Genomic DNA, 21,676 nt, shown 5'->3' on the forward strand with positions numbered 1-21,676 from the left:
AGTCCTTCTATAACCCCACTATTATTTGTGGGAATAAAGTGTGTGAGATTAGCCTTATGATGTAAATAGGAGACTCTTGTAAAGACTTTGACTTGTAAGGAGTCAGAGTAACCTAAAATATCACCAACTCTTTTTTTTTTTTTTAAGATTTATTTATTTTGTTCAGAGAGAGAGAGAAGAGAGAGAAGAGAAAGAAGAGAGAGAGAGAGAGAGAGAGAGACTGAGAGGCAGAGACACAGGCAGAGGGAGAAGCAGGCTCCATGCAGGGAGCCCGACATGGGACTCGATCCCAGGTCCCCAGGATCACACCCCAGGCTGCAGGCGGCGCCAAACCGCTGCGACACCGGGGCTGCCCAACCACCAACTCTTCAAAGGATCTCAAAAAAAAAAAAAAAAAAAAAAAAAAAAAGCAAGCAGACTTGTCTAATTAAAAAAATGAAGTAAAACACTTCTGTAAATAATGGTCATAACCAAACAGTGTCTCAGCACATTTCTCTAATCTTTTAAGAACTGGACAAAAGCCGATTATGCGCTTTTTTTTTTAGAATTTTAACTTCTGTTAAAGTTAACAGAAAAACTTCTGTGATGTTAAGATTCACTATAAATTGGTTATACAATGCATAGTGGCTTTTTTTCTTAGCCCTTTACCAATAAAACTACTGTAAATAATCTTAATCCTAAATATAAATACTAGAAATTTAACTGTTCATAAAGGCAAGTTAAATCCCATGTTTAGCAAAGGAGCTACCCCTTCCCCATTCTTAATCCCCAATAGATTTTAAGTTCTTTAAAGTAGAGACTATGTAATTACAATCATTTTCAATAGAGTTATAAAATAAAGTATGCCAATCCTAAGTGTATATTTTGATTAATTTTACACAAAGTAGATAGTATGATGGATTTTTACTCCGTGGTTAGAATCTGCATCAAGAAGTTAAATATTTCAACATCCTAGAAGGCCCCCTCATCCCTTTCTGGTCAAAACCCATCCCTGCTCAGAGGTCACCACTATTTTTATTTCCAACAGATTCGTTTTGCCTGTCCTTGAAATTTTTATTGAATTGAATCACAAAGAATTATGTCTTTTGTGTATATCTTTTTTCCTTTACTGTTATGCCTATGAGATTCAACCTTGTTGACGTGTGGATCAGTGGTTCATCCTTTTTATTGGTGTAGTATGTGAACGGAATGTAACACAATGTACTTATGCAGAGTACTACTGGCCGACATTTGGGTTGTTTCCAATTTCTAGGTATTATGAAAAAGCAGATATGAACACTCTTGTACATGTCTTTTGATGGATATATGATTTGTCTTGAGTATACTGAGGAACAGAACTGCTGGACTGATGGGTAGGTATGTATTTACCTTTAGTAAAAACTGCCAGTTTTCTTAAGTAGTTTTACAAATTTACACTCTTACCAGCAATGTGAAGAACTTCAGTTGATTTGCATTCTTGTCAACAGCAGGTATTGTCAATCTTTTTGATTTTAGCCATTCTGGTGGGTATATTAGTATCTCATTATGCTTTTAGTTTACTTTTCTCTGACAACTAATGACTTCGAGCACTTTGTCATATGCTTATTAGCTCTTTGGTTATCCTCTTTTGTCAAATTCCTAAGTCTTTTACTAATGGGCAAAAGTTCTTAATTTGTAGAAGGTATTTGTAAGATATATGATGTTTAGATACAGAATTTATAATTAGAAAAATGTCAAGTAAAATACTTCTAATGGTCTTCCTCAGATGCTAAATATTTATAATTGTCTATCACATAATATGTTCTGGAAACAAGTTTTTTGTTGAATATATGTCTGAGGTCTGTCCTTCCATTCTCTTAACTTGATGAGCATTAGCTCTTAATGTTAATGCTGTCCAGTTTCAAATTTTTTTTTTTTAAATGGTTAATGCTTGGGGTACCAGGGTGGCTCAGTCAGGTAAACTTGATTTTGGCTCAGGTCATGATCTCAGGGTCCTGAGTTTGAGCCCTGCATCAGGCTTCATACTGAATGTGTAGCCTGCTTAAGATTCCCTCTCCCTCTGGCTGTGTTCCCTGCCTCAATCAATCAATCAATTTTAAAAAATGGCTAATGCTCTTAATGAATTCTTTGCTTATCTCAAAGTCTTAAAGATATTTTCCTATGTTTTATTACAGAAGCTTTATCATTTTACCTTTTACATTTAAGTCTACAATCTATTTTTGAGTTAATTTATATATCTGTTGTGAAAGAGACTTTGTTTCTTCAAGACTGTCTCGGGTATTTTACGTCTCTTCCGTGTCCATAAACTTTAGAATGTTTGCCAATTTCCTCACACACATACATACAAACACTGCTGGGTTTTTGACTGGGATTACACTGAATATAGAGCTCAACTTGGAGAGAACATACATATTAACCAAATAGAGTTTTCCAAGTCATGAACACAAGAATGTGTTATTTTAAATACACCAAGAATCTGCCCAGTATCACAAATTTTAGGCAGAGAGTCAGCAAAACCAAATTTATTGAAAAGCAATCTAGTCTACAGCATCCTTTGCCTTTTCACACTCCTTAGCAGCAGAAACATTAGCATTAATAATGTCTGCAGCTAAACAGTATGTCTGCATTCAGGGAAGGGTCCTATTGGCACCAAATCGGTAGGATTCTTTATCCTACTTATGAACTCAAGGCCCTGAGTTATGTCAGACTATACAAAGGAAAGTGAATCATTTTTCTTTGCCTCTCCTACCTCCTCTTTGTCTTCTCTATTCTCCTAGAGTATATTTCAGAATTAAAAGATTGGAAAAAGTAACTCCAAGAGAGAGATCATTGAGGTTATCATTCCAGACTCAGAGATTTCCTTTTTCTCTCACTTTCATTTACTTACTCATTCTTCAAATAGACTGACTGCTTACTGCACACTTAGTGCTATTGCCTAAGAGCAAGAAAAAGCCCCAGATTTGTATTGCAGGGGATCTTTGTATGAATTAGTGGACCCTAAGGGGGTTCGGTTCCAAGTGGGTTTTAGAGGACTAGTAAAAGTCTAACATGACATGAATATTGTGTGTATGTGCATCCTTCCAAAAGAGCTTAGCTTTTATCAGAGCTTTTATCAGAGATTCAAAAGAGTACAAAACTGAAAAAAAATCATGCCTTTTCCATGATGATAATATGACAGATAATATGACTGTTACATGTGTGTATAAATGCATGCACAAGTGCACAGGTGGGTGAAGTAGAGAATATTTTTGCCAGATTTTAAAATAGCTCAGATTTTGACTAGACTCTAGTGATAAGCCTAGCCAACAACAACCTATAGAAGGTTAAAACCATTACTGTTTTCCTAAGTTACTACATCAAGGTGAATCTATCCTTAAGATGATGAACCAAACGTCCTTTAAAGAAAAAAAAAGTGTGTGTGTATATTTCAATCAGTCAGATCAACTAAAATCAATGAATTTGATACAGTGACTTTTTTGAAAACGCAAGCTGTATATACTCAATGTGGGGCTTGAACTCACCATCCTGGGATCAAGAGTCACATGCTCTGCCGACTAAGCCAGCCACACACAGCCCTTATGCTGTGACTTTGAAAGTTCCATTCAAAAGAAAATCCAAAGCCTCCCAGGGCTTTGTAGATATTCTCTGACACATTAAAAGCATCCAAATTAAAATTCAACCTTCCTACAATGACCAGGTTAATCTTTCTAAATGCCATTTTCATCATGACATTCTTTTCTTCTCCTTCTTTCAATCAAATCTTAATCTCAAAAGGCTCATCTTAAAGTTTACCTCCTCCATGTTTAAAAGCATCTTTGGGCTTCTAAAGTCCACAACAATTTATCTTTTCCGTCATATTACGGCACTTGTGTGGCAGTATTCATCTGAGCTTTAGAAATTAGAGATCCTTGGGCCTCAACCCCAGAGATTCCAATTTAGTGGGTCTGGGATGAGACCTATGAATCTGGCCTTTTAAGGATCACCTTGGGTGATTATAATATACTTCTAGGTTTGGTTCCCCAGCTTTTTCCATGTACAGAACACAGACTATCTTGCATTAATGCTTAACCATGCAGGCAGTCCTCCCAGAGCACTGTAATCATAGTATTCATTACATTACTAAACTCTTTAAGGATACAAAGCCCTAGAAGCTAATGTAGTTTAGGAATATAGGATGTGTAGAATAAGTGTTTATTGAATTAACGAACATGGTCTCTGAAGCAAGACAGACTCCAGTCTTGTGCCACCCTGACTTTAGGCAAGTTACTTAACTCAAAGCTTTGGTTTCCTCCTCTGCAAAGTAAGGATAATAAGCCCTATCTGACAAGATTTTTAAGGATTATATGAATTAATGTATGGAAAGCACCTAGCATACATTCTGACATAGAGTAACAAGTGTTAAATACATGATCCCTCAAGGACATTTTAAACCTTTTTTGTAACCTCCACATGACCTAGCACTGCCTCTATACAGGACACAATGAATAGACATTTGTTGCCTTAATTACATCAAATACCAGTTGCTACTTAAGAATGGTATTCCATACATACCAGGTTTGTGGTCCTGAGATGCATCTGTAGATCTCAGAGTATAGCTAAATTCATGATATATAAAATAGTGGCACCATATTATCTTCATCTCTAACGTCTCACTTTTGAATATTCCCACAGAAGTCACAAGCGCTCACTTATGACAGAGCTCAGGAGCTCTAATTCATTGCTGTGTTTTGATAGGTATGATTTTCAAGAATTTAGTTTGTTTCTTTTTTACACTACTCACTGACACTATCTTTGTAACTACCTATACCTATAGTTACTCCATAGAAACAAGTCACGAGCAATGATACCAATATATATAGATAGCAGCCTATTACACCATCCCTCCTTTATAAAAGAAGCCAAGATAGGTCTGAATATAATAAACCATTGAAATCTTTAGTAAGCAAATTTCTAATGCCTCTTTCAAAAAATTTCTTCACCATAGATCCCTTTACTTGAGTCTCTAACAATGTAAATAACGTTTGTCCTCTTTAATGTTGGGGTGGTACGCACATCTAAGAAATAAATAACTAAGCAAGCACTAGACATCATCCTAAATCACTTACAAAATTGAGCGACTAGTCATAAAATAGCAACTCGAGTGGTCTTTTCAAAGTCACTGAAACAAACACATTTTTAGCCAGTTCCAATGGACTGAAAGACCGTAATAACTTTTTTAAAAAGTTAAGGAAAATGGATGTCAAGAGGAGTTATCAATAAAATGAAATATGTCAAAGCAAGGAGTTTCAAGTAAACATTATCTGTTTGATATTCCTAGTTTTATCAAATACCTCAAACTTCTACAAATTTCTTCTTAAAGTGAGACCTACACTTTGGCCAAAGTTCTAAAGGTTCCTGTGCAAAGGAAGCAGATTCATGAGGAATCATTACATTTCTGAAAAGTTTTTATTTTAACAATTAAAATAACATAGGTTGAGTATCAAATGCAGAACGTGGGCAGGTTTTCTTTTCACATGAAATCGAAAACGCAAGAGTCCAATGCTAACATTCCTAGGCAAATTTTACATGTATCAAACATTTAATTAAGGATTGAAGAGAAGCTATATCTCAAATCACTATGATTCTATTTACCCATGAGTCTTGACATCTCTAAACATAGTCATTAATAAGCTAACCTATGTTACTTTAACAGCTATACTGTTTCTTAAGAGAAGAAACGGTTTTCCTACATCTTTAAAGTAATCTCTGATTAAAAATATTAAAGGTTAAGAATAAAGCATTTAAAATCAGGGACCAATTATTTCCACTTAAGTCATTCATTCTACATATTATACTCTTTTTATGTTAAATAGTAGTATTGTTCCTCAGCTAAGTATTAACATTTGCTTTACATCAATTAATATTATTTATCTGTTGATCAACACATCTTAGAATTCACTTAAACTTGCTCGTTGTTCACAAAAAAGTTTAATTTGTCTCAGGTTCCCAAACTTAATAATTTGCACATTTCCTTTTTAACTCTTTTGCTCTCTACTAACACAATTAAGCATGCGTAAGAAATAGCCTATCCCAAATACCCAATTAGACTTACATTATCATGTTTAAAAAAACACAACATCTTCAATTCCCGGAAGACCCTTTTGCAAGAGACCAGATTCTGGAAGACGTTGGGCATCTTTTTGAGTGCTACTCTCTTTCCATCTCTTGGATCTGTTACTGACCTAAAGAAGCAATATTTGGGGGAGAAGGAAAAAAAAACAAGAGAGAGAGAAATCAATTCTAAACTTTGTTCTTCAATGTTTCAGAGCAGGACAATTATCTTTATCTTAGACTACTCAATCTACTTAACAATGCTTAAGGTATCAGTGAGAAAGAATATTTAAAACAATTATACACTTAAAATCAAAGAGAACGTTTAGCCCATTCCACTTAATTGCCATCCTATTTTTTTTAATCCTCCTCTAAATTTCTATAAATACTTTCTGAGAGGTCACTTAGCAAAACATCTCAGGTAGGAGGGTTCTTAATGATAAAGCCATTTTAAAGATGAGTGGGGAAGTATAGATTAATACAGCTAAAGTCAAATTAGTTTCATGCTTCATGTTCAGAACCACATTCAAGATGGAAAAGATGTTCATTCAGATACCATTACATTTAGTTCAACATGGAGAAAACAGTTTTATTATTTTGGCTTCTTACATAAATGAACATCTTTTAGTAATATGAATTTCAATCCCACTAGTAGCTGAACAGTGTCTCCTCCTCAGAAGTCCTGAGTGCCAGCTTAGGGCTGTAGCTTCTGGGTTATGAAGACCTCTTCCCTTTTGCTTCTTACAAGGCTCTTGGTGTGTCAGTTGCCTCCTGTAATTTCTTTCTTTATTTTTTTCTGTAATTTCTTTAATGTTCAGTGTCCCCCCACCACTTTTTAATCTTTTAGTCTTCTAATACCTTTTTAACCAATTTCTTGTATTAAATTTCCCTGTTTGACATACTAGTATGGTTTCCATTTTTCTGACTGGACCCAAATGATACATATTAAATCAGTTAAAGGAAACAAAGCACTAAATTTGTTAAATACGACCAACTGACCATTTTGCAAGTGATTATTCATGAATTATCTTAAAGAAAGCTGGTTTCCTTTCCACCCATCACCTATGACTGGTTGTCCCTGTAGAATTTATTCCTGTCAAATTTATTTTGTTGATTCCTGCCTACCATCTATCAGTTCTAGGTTCAGTCATCCAATGCTTTGGTTACCCCTCCCAGATCTGTGTCATTTAAAAGTCTGTTCTAAAGGTCATCAATGACTTTATCCACGTTATTAAAATTTAGAACAGGACAGAATAGATCTCTGCAACAGTTACAATACTAGAAACCACCCATGAGTCTGGCATCAAATTATTATTCATTCATTACTTATTTAATATAGTATTACTTATATCAGTTATATATTATATCAGTTTATTTCTTCATCTTGTCCACAAGAAATCACTCATCAAGTTGCCTTCCTGAAAACGAAGCATTCCTATTATCTACTAACCTGTCTAAAAACTATACCAAACTTCTTTATAAATTCATCTTTGTGATCACTACTTCTTTTCCTAAGTGCTTGTGAAACTCCTAAATGGTCCATTCCAGTATATAAACAATACGAGAACTCTATTCTTCCATGGACTCAAAATTTGGTAAAACAAGAATTGTAATTTTTAGATGTTCAGTGGCTTAAACTGTAATTCAACTAAGAAACCTAACATTAGTGATTACTGCTTAAAAAACACCTACCCAGTGCTCATTTTGGCAACACATAACATAGATTATGAACATAACAAAGATTAGCATGGCCCCTGTCCAAAGATGACATGTAATTTGTGAAGTGTCCCATATTAAAAACAAAACAAAATCAAATCCTAACCCAAATCCACAACACTACCTAAAAAATTCACATAAACTAGGTTAAGTAAAACAGGCAGGAAACTCGGTATAGTATTATATTCAGATTGTTAAAAATATTTTTTCTGTTTAATACACCACTTCTATAACTAAATACTAGAAGACAAAAATGTCAATGAAATGAAAAAGCAAGGAAGGAAAATTTGAACCACACATTGTGAATCACACATTGTGTTTAGTTGTCAATGTCTCTTGAGTCTTCCTTTTGTTTTTCTTGAGTCTTCCTTAATGCAGAATAGTTATTTAGCATCTTTTGTCTTTCATGACATTGCCATTTTTGAAGAGTATAGGCTACTTATTTGTAGACTGCTCCTCATTTTGGGTTTGTGTGGTGTTTTCTCATGATTAGATTCAGGTTATGCATTTTTAACGGGAATAACGCATAAGTGATGCCTTCTCATTGCAACTTACTAGGAGGCACATGAATTTTCCCCATTTCTGGTGATTAACTTTGATAACTTGATGAAGTGTCGGTCACGTTACCACATTGCAAAATTACTATTTTTTCCCTTGATAACTGTGTAACTGTTCTATTCCTCATCAAACTCTGACCCATAACCTTTAGCATCCACTGATGATTCTTCCTGAGTCAACTATTACTGATGTTTGCCAAATGCTGGCTTAATTTTAACGTCTTCAAACAGCTAGTCTACACAATAAATGTTCATTTTAAAAATGAGTAAGTTGATTTAACACAAGGCCCTTCCCCCAGGCCTCATACAGCAATACTTCCTAACTTCTAACTTTTCTTTTTTTTTTTTAACTTCTAACTTCTTATTGGTCTTGACTCTACTGTAGTGAGGAGAACTGCTCTAAGATAAACCCACTCCTGGCTCAAGGTTAGTACTGAGCCTTGCAATGTTTTAAGGTAAAATTCAAAAGCAGCATTTTATTATTCATGCAAAAGCCAGTCATTCCTGTGGCTGGTAACAATATAACTCTAATGAATGTGAATGGCTGTGCAGTAATTTCACGCCATGTTGAGTTTGTTCTCTCTTAACCTGAGGTAGCAGATGCTTTAGTTCAGCACAAACAGTACCACAGAACACAGATAAGTGTGGAAGCCTGTTACACAGGAATTCTTTTATTTTCTTTGTTACTGAAAGGCTTGCTGTGCTTAGTTCCTCTGCGACAGCAATACCCTGGTTATTCCAACTGTACTTGTTAATGAAGCTCCAGCTGTAGAAATAATAAACAACATTTAGGGCAACTTGCCTCGTTTTAGAAAAAAAGGAGCCATCCCGTGATCAATGGTTCACTTACTGGTCAGTTACTTTCTCTACTAAATACTGGAAGCGCTACATAAAACTGTGCATCTGTCATTTCACCTCATTATCTTCATGAGCAATCAAGTTACACTAAAATAAATATTTACTTCGTAACTTTTAAATCAATATTTGATTCTGTAAACTATATTAAAAATACAGTTCTAAGTGTTGTAAAAAAGAACCCTTTCTTACATCTGCCTGAAGAATATCAATCCTTCTCTAATACTGAGAATACCAGTTTAACTTTTTTTAAAACAGCCAGAAGAATCCACAAGCCATTCTTCAGAGAAATATAGTCAGCCAAAAGAGTGCAAAACCAAAATAGGAACCTTTTTAGATCTGGTGTGGTTGTTTTGTTGTAGAGCTTTCTTAATCCCAGGAAACTCTGACTACTTGCCACAAATCTGCTTAAATTACAGACAAGTAGAAGGATTGGAATGAAACACGAATGAAGCTTATTGGGGATACATTCTTAGGCACTAGAACCTAATATTACAACAGCTTTAAATTATAGTATAACTTTAAGTTTAACAACTAAACAAGAATCTCCAAGAAATTATATGTTCTTCATTCATTTTACACATAGAATTTTTTCCCTACATGGTTTAGTAGTTTTTAAGTTCATGTTTCTGCTACGGGTTTTTATTCAAAGCAAATAAATAATTTATAATGAGAATGTTTCACTCGGATTGAGAAAATCAGGTTCTTCTATTCACATAAACTTATAATCAGCAATCTTCTATTTTTTTTTTTTTTTGCTATACACACTACAATTACTACGTCAACTGTACCAATACAGTATGTATCTCAGTAACAGAACCTCCTAACTAGATTCTAAATATTTAGATTATTGCCTTTGCATTCATTTCTTTAAAAGTTATTTTTACTTGTATTAAGTCAGCTTGAGAAAACAACTGCAAACTATGAGGTGAAATTTCTGACAACAAACGAGTCTAAAAAAAATATTTATATATCTTATTTGTATCTTAGTCCCTGTTATATGTTCAGGGACACTATAGGTTAAAAAATAAGGAATTTATTTTTACATCTCTTTGGTCTTCCTAACCAAAATTTTAACAGGCTACAGTTTGTGTACTTTGACATAATTTAAAGAGTTGCGCATTATTCAGAGGAATAAACCTTCTAGGCTTCCTTGCCTCCACCCAAAAATGCATGAAAAAAGATTCTCATCTTTCATAGTTAGATACTTTGTTCCATCAGTTAGGGTTTTCTGATATTTGGTTTTTCTTTTATTTATCCAAATTTGGTATTTGCTGAGTTAGCTTTATACATAAGAAAGAGATCATTTTCCTTTTTTTCAAGATACTTCTACTAAACTGATACTTAAATTTGTTAATCTGATATTATAAGGAGAAAAGACCCTATATAACAGCTAAACCAAAGCAGTGAAATGGTTCATTCTTTTTCTAATATCCTAACATTCCACTATTGATCAGAAAAAGCAAAACATATACATTTAATTGAAAGAGTTACATATGAGCTTAAACATCCTCTAATTCTGTGATCAAACAAGTATAAATAACAATGATCCCGGCAGGTGAGGCATCCATGGGCCATCCATTTTGATCTGTAGTGAGATAATTAAGGGTCCTGATAAGGGAGGAGAAATAAGACACAAATTATCCAATAGCAGGTTGTCATATTCATTTTCAAATACTTGTTACCAATGGATAAGATCTAACTTTTAAGACCCCAACTCCCCATCAATAATCATAATTAAGTTAAAACATAAGTGCAAAATCCTTTTATACTAATTATTATTGACTCAAGAACACTTTTTTGTTCTTTAGACCATGAATTAATAATTAGCTCCATTCTTGCTGCAGATGCTGGGAAAGACATAGAGATTCTTACTCCTCACTGTCAAGTATCTTTGTGAGGAGTAGGACTTGCCTGCAGGAAAGTTGCCACACTGTCTTTTCAGTAGGAATTTTCTCATGTTGGAAAGTGAACATGACACAGCCTAGCCTGCCAAGTATAGGAAGTTTTCATGGCCCACTAGCCACAGTCCTCTCCTAGAAACAGATCCATGAATATTGTATGGGAAGGAGAACCACCTGCAATGAAAGACAGGTTTCTGTACAATGCCACAAAGGAAAAAAATCAAAACTGTGCCTCCTTTTTACATTTATCAATTTGTGGCAAAAAAGTTATAAAAGATAACCAAATCAAAACTATGTCACATAAAAATGTGCTTTTAATCCCAATGATGACTTCTTAAAAGATATGTGCTTAGGAAAAGGAAAACTGAGAAATATAAAGATTTCCTTTAAAGAATGGAAATTTTTGTTGCACATTAGGTTTATAAATATAGAAGATACCAAATGAAAGAAAAGAATGGGTTTGTTTACACAGTAGGTTTATAACACATGGTTTTGATGATATCGAAAAATTACAATGAATTCAGAAATGCAAAGTTCACATGATTCGAAAAAAAATCGTTTTTAATTACGTATTATTCAATATTTTAGTGGCTAATATTTTAATAATTACTTAAAATATAAGTCCTAATATGCTGTTAAAAGCAAACTGAGCATACGAACCAACATACCAGTAAAATGTAATTTTTGAAATAAAAAGAAAAATTTGAATATGGCTTCGAATTATGGTTATAAATCAAATGTCCCTATTTTTTAGGAATGTATATATACTTAAGTTTATCCACAGGTGAAATGACATGAGATTTAAGATTTGCCTTAAAATACTTTATCAAGGATTGTTGAAACAAATGAAGCAAATGTTGATAATAATTGAATCTGGTGGTTGGTATAATGAAGTAAAACTATTAAAGAATGAAGAAACTTGTCAAAATAAAAACATTGAAATAAAAAAAATTAAAGATACTATTTATAATATAAAAAAACATCCAGTATCTGGGATTAAAGTTAACAAAAGCTAAGTAAGCAAGATTTCTACATAAAAAGACTAAAAAACATTAGCAAGAGAAATTAAAGATGTAAATGAACGGAGAGACATACCATATTCATGGACTAGAAAACTCAATAGTATAAAAATTTCAATTCTCCCCACCCAAACTGATTTATACAGATTCAGTGAAATTCCAGCCAAAACCCCCAAAAGATTTTCTTTTTGTGGATCTATACAAATCAGTTCTAAAGTCTTTATGGAAATGCAAATATGCCAAGAACTGCTGAGATACCCTTGAAGAAGGTGGGAAAAAATTGCTCTACCATATATGAAAACCTAACATAAAGCTAAAATAGTTTAGATAATGCAATTTTGGAGCAAGATCAATGAAACAGAAATATGACCCCAAAACATTCTCACATATACAGACACGTGACTAATCATAAAGGTGTCTTTGTAGACAGGTAGTCTGTGCCATACGCTATTGTCTCACAGCTTCAAACCTATCTGTCTAAACACAACTCTATAATATCGGGACTCTGCAAACCATATTTTGGTTTTGCCAACTAGCTCCATGTTAGGCTCTGCTAATACGCGGCTTTAGAGCAGACTACAAGGCCAGAGGAAAAGGGGACTTGCCCCTTCCTGTGGGCTTTCTGTCTGTCTCTTGTTTCTGTGTCACCCTAGCAATACTTCTTCACTCCCAGCAGTGGCAATGCCTTTCTATAATTGCAGCTGAACCCAGTTTATAGCTTTCCCACTTGCAGAACCAGCCTCACTGTATCCTCCACCTCAGACACCAGCACTAGTGAGTCTGTAACCTCTCCTTAGATATCTGAATTCCTGCTACATGGGGTTCTAAGTCTTAATAATTCCAACTTCTTCCATGATATTCCTCTAGCCATAGCTAGAGGTAGCTGTTACTTTCACGATACCTTAGTTTTCTATTCTTGTCTAACTACAACTTTAAACTTTACAAACAACTTTACAGCTAATTAGCATTCCCTTCTACCCCCACAACTTTTATTATTTAAAAAATATTTTATTTATTTATTTATTCATGAGTGAGAGAGAGACAGAGAGAGGCAGAGACATAGGCCGAGGGAGAAGCAGGCTCCATGCAGGGAGCCTGATGTGGGACTCAATCCTGGGTCTCCAGGATCACACCCTGGGCTGAAGGCGGCACTAAACCGCCGAGCCACCCAGGCTGCCCACCTCCGCAACTTTAAAATGTGTAGTTTCTTTCTCCTCATTGGACCCTGACAGATACAACATTCTTTTTAATGTATGGTATGGAACAACTAGATATACATAGGGTAAAACAGAATGAATCTTCACCCCTACTTCACTCCATACACAAATTCCAGGTGGATTGTAGATATTAATGTGTAAAGCAAAATTGTACAGCTTTTAGAAGATAATATGTAGTAGAATACCTTCAAGATATCAGGGCAGGGAAAGATTTCTTCAACAGTACACAAAAAGCACAAATCATAATGTAAAAAAAAATTTGACTACTTTAAAATCAAGAACATCTGTTCATTATCTGTGTATTGTTAAGAGTAAAAATGCAAGTCACTCAGAAGATGTTTGTAACACACATATAAGCAACAAAGTGTTTATCTGGACATGTGCAGAATTCATACAAATCAATTTTTAAAAAGGGTTTGAACAGGCATTTTACAAAAAAAGGATAAGCCAGACACCCACTAAACATATGAAAAGGAGCTTAACCTTATTAGTCATTTGGAAAATGAAAATTAAAACCATAATGAGAATGATTATATAACTCTCAGAATGGCTAATAATAAAAGGTGGACAATACCAAATTTTTAGTGAAGATGTGGTACAATGGCAATTCTTATAGACTGCTAGTAGGAATGTAAATTGGTAAAATCATTATGAAAAACAGATTGGCTTTATATACTAAAATGAATATATGAATACAATGTGACCCAGCAATTTGACTCCAAGTATATACCCCAAAGGAATGTGCACACCCATCACTAAACATACAAATGTGTTCGCAGCAATATTTTTAGTACCCTTAAAACGGGAAACAATCCAAACATCCATAAACAGTAGAACAGATTAACAGATTGTTGTATATTCATATAATTGAAAAACCCTACAGGGATTGAACTACTGCTACATGCAGCAACACAGATGAATCTCATACACCTAATTTCTGAACGAAAGAAATCAGTCACAAATAATGTAAGATTTCACTTCCATAATATTAAAAATATAAGCAAAGTTGAACTCTAATGTTTAGGGATGTATGCTTAGGAGACAGAAACTATTCATAAAAGAAGTACTTACCATAAAAGTTAAGGTTAGTAGTTATCTTGGAGGAAGCGATACAAGGTGGGGGTGTGTGTGCGGGAGGGCCAGAAGGGACTTCTGTGTGCTAGTGATGCTATTTCTCACTTGAATGGTAGCTATAGAGGTGTGTGTTCTTTGTGATAAATCACTGAGCTATATATCTTATTTTGTGTACATTTCTGTATTGTGTTATTATAGAACTAAAAGGACAAATTTCTCAGTTAAAATTTTGAGGATAAAAACACACATCAGGTTGAAATTTGTATAATGAGTAATTTTAAAGAGGACAATTCTTTTTATTATTTTTTTTTTTGTAAAAAATACACATCCATACCAAACCAATGAATTTTGTCATATACTTCCTTGTGCCACTGATTTATTTTGTAGTGAGTATACATAATATCTTCCTTATGTTTTGGTAGAATTCCAAAGGAATTTGCTTACTTCAAAAAAAATAAACGTTTTCTTCATCATTACACAGGAATATGCTATAAGAAACATTCCACAGGAGAGTGCTGTCAGCAGAATTAAAGCAGAACTATAGTCCCACCCCTAATCTAATCACAATCTCCTAACTTCTTCCATTGTAAAGCAAAGTGCTGAAGCAGCTACAATGCTTCAGGTTTTTTTAATTAGTTAGCCTTTTAAAAATAACCAAAACCCAAAATGCTGCAAATACAAAGCAGGAGGCAGGACTTCCAGCTGTGGCAAGCTGAAGAGGTCAGCAAAACCTTTCCCCTCAAAACAACTATAAAACTGGACAAAAATGTCAAAAACAACCATTTCAGGACTCCAGAAAACAACCCAAGTCAAACAATACATTCAAAAGTGTTTATGAAAAACTGTGGAACTTTGGGTAAGAACAATGAAAGTGAGTGATGTTATTGCTTGGCTGCTCCTTACCCCCACCTAAGCACAGTCCATGCAGTAGTTGGCCATGAAAATCAGCAGCTTCACTTGCCTAAGGTTGCTGATGTGATCTGAAGGGGAGGATGCAAACCCTACACTCAGGAGCACTGACTATAAAAGCATTAAACTCAACTGGAGAAGAAAAGAGAAAGCCTACAGCTCTGCCAGTCTGAGGTTGCTATCCTAGTTGGGAAGTGGGATAGAGCAACATAAATCCAGGAATTTAACAAGGAGATTCTGGAAATGAGAGCCACAGTGGGGCTAGGTAAACTCCCATAGATTCCTGGCTAACTGGAGGCTGCTTATATACTCAGAGCTGACCTGAGAGGGCCTAAGCTCTGTACACACCCGTGGCTGACTGAGAGGCTTCCCACATGTGAAGAGAAGAACTGAGAGGCTCAGCAGAAAATAAAAGCTGGGGCATAGTTGCAAATTAGATGAGCTCCCTAACATAGTCAGAAAGGATAGAAGCCTCACTGGCTCAAGATGTTTGAGCACAACCTTTAACCAATCACTGGCTGACCACCAAGCGATACAGACACAAAGGGGAACTCCAAAAGGGCTGGGCTAAAAATTAAAATAATAATTTTTAAAAACCTGAGCAATTTGAGCAGTTGTACTGAATGGACACAGAAAGATTATGCACATTAAGTCAAGTTACTTAAATATAAGCAAACACATACAACAACAACAACATGTCAATAATGACGACCTTCAGGTGGCAGGGAGGCTGGGGAGAAATCAGATCCAGAGCTATTACATTATTAAATATGTCCAGTTTTAAACAAAAAAATTACAAGATATGTAAACAGTAAAATGTGACTCATACTCAGGGGAAGAAGCAGTCAATAGAAATAGTTTCTGGGAAAAAAAAAAAATAGTTTCTGAGTGAGCCCAGATGTTGCATTCAGTAACACTTCAAAAGCAACTATTATAAATATGTTCAAAGAATTAAAGGAAATTATTTTTTAAAGAATTTTTTTTAACGGTGACAATGACAACAAATAGGATACACAATATGAAAACTAAGAAAAAAAGAAATCAAATTCTAGACTTGAAAAGTACAATCCTAGAAATGAAAAACTCTGTAGATTGGCCTAATAGTGGATATGAAATAGAATAAAAATCAGTAAACTGAAAAGCTCAATCAATAGAAATTATACAATCTCAAGAACAGGGAGGAAAGTCTGAAGAAAAATGAACAGAGCCTCAGAGAGCTATGCAAGAACTCTGAGTGTACCAGCATAACACCTAATGGGAGTACCAGAAGAAAAGGTGAGAAAGGGACAGAAAAAAGTATTTGAAGACATAACAGTTTAAAATTTCCCAAATCTGATAAAAATATACGATCCCCAATGCTCAAAAATCCCATATAAGATAGACACAGGAGTCTTGCACGTGGACATCTCAGGGTCAAAGATAGATCAAGTCAAAGAAACTCTTGAAAATAATGAGAATAAACAATAAAATTGTTGACTGATTTCCCATCAGATGCAATGGAGGTCAGGAGGCAGAAGAATGCCATATTTGCAGGGGTGGTGATAGGCAGGCAAAAACTCTATATTCAACAACAAAAAGACCCTATCCTTCAAAAATAAAGGCAAAATGAAAGCATTCCAAAATACGTAATGATGGACAGAATTTGTTGTCAGCAGATTTGCCTTAGAGGAAATAACCCCAGATGGTAACTCAAATCCACAGGAAAAAAAGAAAAATGAAAAATGGCAAATATGTGGGCAGAAGATTACATATATTTTTATTTTATTTTTATATATGTTAACTATACTGGAATTGTATATTAGTTATATTAGTTATGTGTACTATATTAGTTTCAGTGTACAATAATACAATGATTTAAAAAATTCTATACAGGGGATCCCTGGGTGGCTCAGTGGTTTGGCGCCTGCCTTTGGCCCAGGGCGCAATCCTGGAGTCCCGGGATCAAGTCCCACGTCAGGCTCCCAGGGTGGAGCCTGCTCTTCCCTCCTCCTGTGTCTCTGCCTCTATGTCTATCATAAATAAATAAATAAATAAATAAATAAATAAATAAATAAATAAATAAATAAATCTTTTAAAAAAAATTCTATACATTACTTAGTGCTCAGTATAATAGGAGTATTCTTTAATCCTCATCACCTATTTTACCCACCTCTCTTCAGGTAACTAGGTTATCTATAGTCGAGTATGTTTCTTGGTTTGTTTTTCTCTCCCTCCTGCCCCCCTCCTTTGCTTGTTTCTTAAATTCCACATATGAATGAAATCATATGGTATTTGTCTTTCTCCAACTGACTTATTATTTCACTTAGTATGATACTCTCTATATCTACTTGTGTTGTTGCAAATGACAAAATTTAATTTTTTATGGCTGAAAATTACATATATATACACACACACACACACACACACATATATGGAATACTATTTCAGCCATAAAAAAGAATTAGTCATAATATACACATACTGCATTTTCTTTATCCATTCATCTATTAATGGACACTTGGGCTGCTTTCATAATTTGGCTATTATAAATAATGTTCCTATAAACATAGGAGTGCATGTATCCCTTTTAATTAGTGCTTTTATATTTTTTTGGTAAATATCCAGCAGTGTGATTACTGAATCATAGGGTAGTTCCATTGTTAACACTTTGTGGAACCTCCATACTGCTTTCCACAGAGGCTGCATCCGTTTGTACTGCCACCATGTATATTTTAGATACTAACTAGATACTAATCCTTTACCAGAAATGTCATTTGCAAATAAATATCTTCTCCCATTCAGGTTAGTTGTCTTTTAGTTTTGTTGTTTCCTTTGTTGTGCAGAAGCTTTTTATTTTGATGTAGTCCCAATAGTTTATCTTTGCTTTTGTTTCCCTTGCCTCAGGAGACACATCTAGAAAAGAGTTGATATGTCCAATGTCAGAGAAATTACTGGCTGTACTCTCTTCTAGGATTTTTATAGTTTCAGGTCTCACATTTAGGTCCTTACTCCACTCTGAATTTCTTTGTGTGTGGTATAGGCCAGTGGTCCAGTTCTCCCAACACCATTTGTTAGAAAAGGCTGTCTTTTTCTAATTGCATACTCTTTACTCCTTTGTCAAAGATTAATTGACCACATAAATGTGGGTTTATTTCTGGGCTTTCTCTTCTAGTCCACTGACTTATATACCTGTTTTTGTGCCAGTACCATACTGTTTTGATTACTACAGCTTTGTAGTATAACTTAAAATCTGGAATTGTGATACCTCCAGATTTGTTTTTCTTTTTCAAGATTGTTTTGGCTACTTGGGGTTTTCTGTGGTTCCATACAAATGTTAGGATTGTTCCAGTTCTGTGAAAAATGTTGTTAGTATTTTGGTAGGGATTACATTAAATCTGTTGATTGCTCTGAGTAGTACCAACACTTTAGCAGTATTTGTTCTTCCAATACATCAGTATGGAATATCTTTCCACTTGTGTTCTCTTCAATATCTTTAATCAATGTTTTATAGTTTCCAGAGTACAAGTCTTTCATCTCCTTAGTTAAGTTTATTCCGAGGTATTTTATTATCTTTAAGTAAAATTGTAAGAGGGACTGCTTTCTTCATTTCTTTCTGTTGCTTTGTTATTGGTATATAAAAATGTCATAGATTTCTGTACCATGATTTTGTATCCTGCAACCTTACTGAATTCATTTATCAGTTCCATTAGTTTTTTTGGTGAAGTCTTTAGGGTTTTCTATATATAGTATCACGTCTGTAAATAGTGTAAGTTTTACTTCTTCCTTACCAATTTGGATGTCTTTTATTCCTTCCTCTTTTCTGACTGCTGTAGCTAGAACCTCCAGCACAATGTTAAATAACAGTGGTGAGAGTGGACATTGCTGTCTTGTACCTGACCTCAGAGAAAATGCATCTCATCGTGATGTTGGTGTGGGTTTTTGATATATAGCTTTTATTTTGTTGAGGTATATTCCCTCTAGTCTTACTTTGTTGAGGGTTTTTATCATGAATGGCTACTGTACTTCTGTCAAATGCTTTTTCTCTATCTACTGAAATGATCACAGTTTTTGTTGATGTGATGTATCAGTCTGATTGCGAACACTGAACCACCCTTGTATTCCAGTAATAATTCTCACTTGATGGTGATGAATGGGTTTTTTCATGTATTGTTGGATTCAGTTTGCCAATATTTTAACAATTTCTGCTTCTATGTTCATCAGGGATATTGGCTTGTAATTTTCTCTCTTTTTACAGTGTCTTTATCTGGTTTTGGTATCAGAGTAATGCTGGCTTCATAGAAAGAATGAATTAGGAAGTTTTCCTTCCTCTTTGATTTTTTGGAATAGTTAAAAAGAATAGGTATTAAGTCCTCTTTAAGTATTTGGTAGAGGGGACACCTGGGTGGTTCAATGGTTGAGTGTCTGCTTTTGGCTCGGGGCATGTTCCCGGAGTCCTGCACTGGGCTCCCCGCAGGGAGCCTGCTTCTCCCTCTGCCTATGTCTAGGCCTGTGTCTCTCATGAAGAAATTTTTTTAAAATAATAATAAAAATAAAATAAATGTTTGGTAGAATTTACCTGTAGCCCTGTAGCCCTGGACTTTTGTTTGCTGGAACTTTTTTTGCTTACTGATTCAATTTTATTGTGGGTGATCAGTCTGTACTTATTTTCTATTTCTTCCTAATTCAGTTTTGGGAGGTTATGTGTTTCTAGGAATTTATCCATTTTTTCTAGGTTGTCCAATTTGTTGGCATATAATTTTGCATAATATTTTCTTACAATCTTTTTATATTTCTGTGGTGTCACTCGTTATATTTCCCCTTTCATTTCTGATTTTGAGTCCTCACTCTCTCTCTCTCTCTCTCTCTCTCTTTTTTTTTTTTTTTGGATGAATCTGGCTGAAGGTTTATTGATATTGTTGATGGTTTCAAAAAACCAGCTCCCCATTTCATGGATCTGTTCTATTGGTTTTTGTTTTTGATTTTTGTTTTTTTGGGGGGTTTTTCTTAGCTTCTATTTTATTTCTGCTCTGATCTTTATTATTTCCTGCCTTCTACTGGTTTTGAGTTTTGCCTGTTGTTCTTTTTCTACTTCCCTTAGATGTAAGGTTAAGATGTTTATTTGGGATTTTTCTTGCTTCTTGAGGTGTAGGCCTGTATTTCTATAAAATTCCAAGAACAGATTTTGCTGTTTCCCAAGGACTTTTGGACTATTTTGTTTTCATTTTCATTTGTCTCCATGTATTTTTTTATATTGTCTTTGATTTCTTGGTTGATCACATTCATTGTTTAGTAGCACATTATTCAACTTTCATATATTTGTGTGCTTTCCAGGTTTTTTCTTGTGGCTGATTTCTAGTTTCATAGTATGGTCAGAAAAGATATATGGTATGACTTCAGTCTTTTTTGAATTTGTTGAGATTTGTTTTGTGGCTTAATACATGATCTATTCGGGAATCCCTGGGTGGCTCAGCGGTTTAGCGCCTGCCTTTGGCCCAGGGCCTGATCCTGGAGACCCAGGATCGAGTCCCATGTCGGGCTCCTGGCATGGAGCCTGCTTCTCCCTCTGCCTGTGTCTCTGCCTCTCTCTCTCTCTCTATGTCTATCATGAATAAGTAAATAAAAAAAAACTTTTAAAAAAATGCATGATCTATTCTGGAGAATGTTCCATGTGTATTCTGCTGTTTTAGAATGAATGTTCTGAATATATCTGTTAGACCCATCTGGTTGAATGTGTCATTCAAAGCCACTGTCTCCTTGTTTATTTTCTACATGGATGATCTATCCATTGATATAAGTGGGCGTTAAAGTCCCCTACTATTATCCATACTATCCATTATTTCTTTTATTTGTTATTAATTGCTTTATGTATCTGGGTGCTCCCATGTTGGGTGCATAAATATTTATAATTGTTAGATCTTCTTGTTGGATTGTACTGTTTATGATTATATAATGTCCTTCTTTGTCCCTTGTTACAGCCTTTGTTTTAAAGTCTATTTTGTCTGACCAAAGTATTGCAACTCTGGCTTCTTTTAATTTCTATTTGCATAATAAATGTTTCTCCATCCCTTCACTTCCAGTCTGCAGGTGTCTTTATGTCTGAAGTAAGTCTCTTGTAGGCTAGAAGAATATGCTGTTGGGTTTTTTTGTTTTGTTTTGTTTTAAAGATTTTATTTATTTATTCATGAGAGACACACAGAGAGAGGCAGAGATACAAACAGAGGGAGAAGCAGGCTCCCTGTGGGAAGCCCAATGCAGGACTCGATTCCAAGACCCCAGGATCATGACCTGAGCCCCCTGAACCAAAGGCAGATGCTCAACCACTGAGCCACCCAGGTGCCCCTGTTGTTAGGTTTATAACATATACAGATTATTAATTA

General features: G+C 34.8%; 1 protein-coding gene and 1 non-coding gene across 2 annotated transcripts in view; one reads left to right on the top strand and one right to left on the bottom strand.

Moving 5' to 3' along the window:
• Positions 1-21,676, bottom strand: part of NLK (nemo like kinase) — a 158,753-nt gene that overhangs the window by 61,994 nt on the left and 75,083 nt on the right. The window contains exon 2 of the mRNA XM_072779365.1: positions 6,071-6,200. Coding sequence (XP_072635466.1) covers positions 6,071-6,200 — 130 coding nt within the window. The remainder of the gene's footprint in view (positions 1-6,070; positions 6,201-21,676) is intronic.
• On the top strand, positions 7,765-7,867 carry LOC140607625 (U6 spliceosomal RNA). Its single transcript, XR_012009585.1, has one exon. It is a non-coding gene; the product is annotated as a U6 spliceosomal RNA (small nuclear RNA).

The sequence above is a fragment of the Canis lupus genome, chromosome 16 (genome assembly GCF_048164855.1).
Source record: "Canis lupus baileyi chromosome 16, mCanLup2.hap1, whole genome shotgun sequence".
In the NCBI taxonomy this organism is placed as follows: domain Eukaryota; kingdom Metazoa; phylum Chordata; class Mammalia; order Carnivora; family Canidae; genus Canis; species Canis lupus.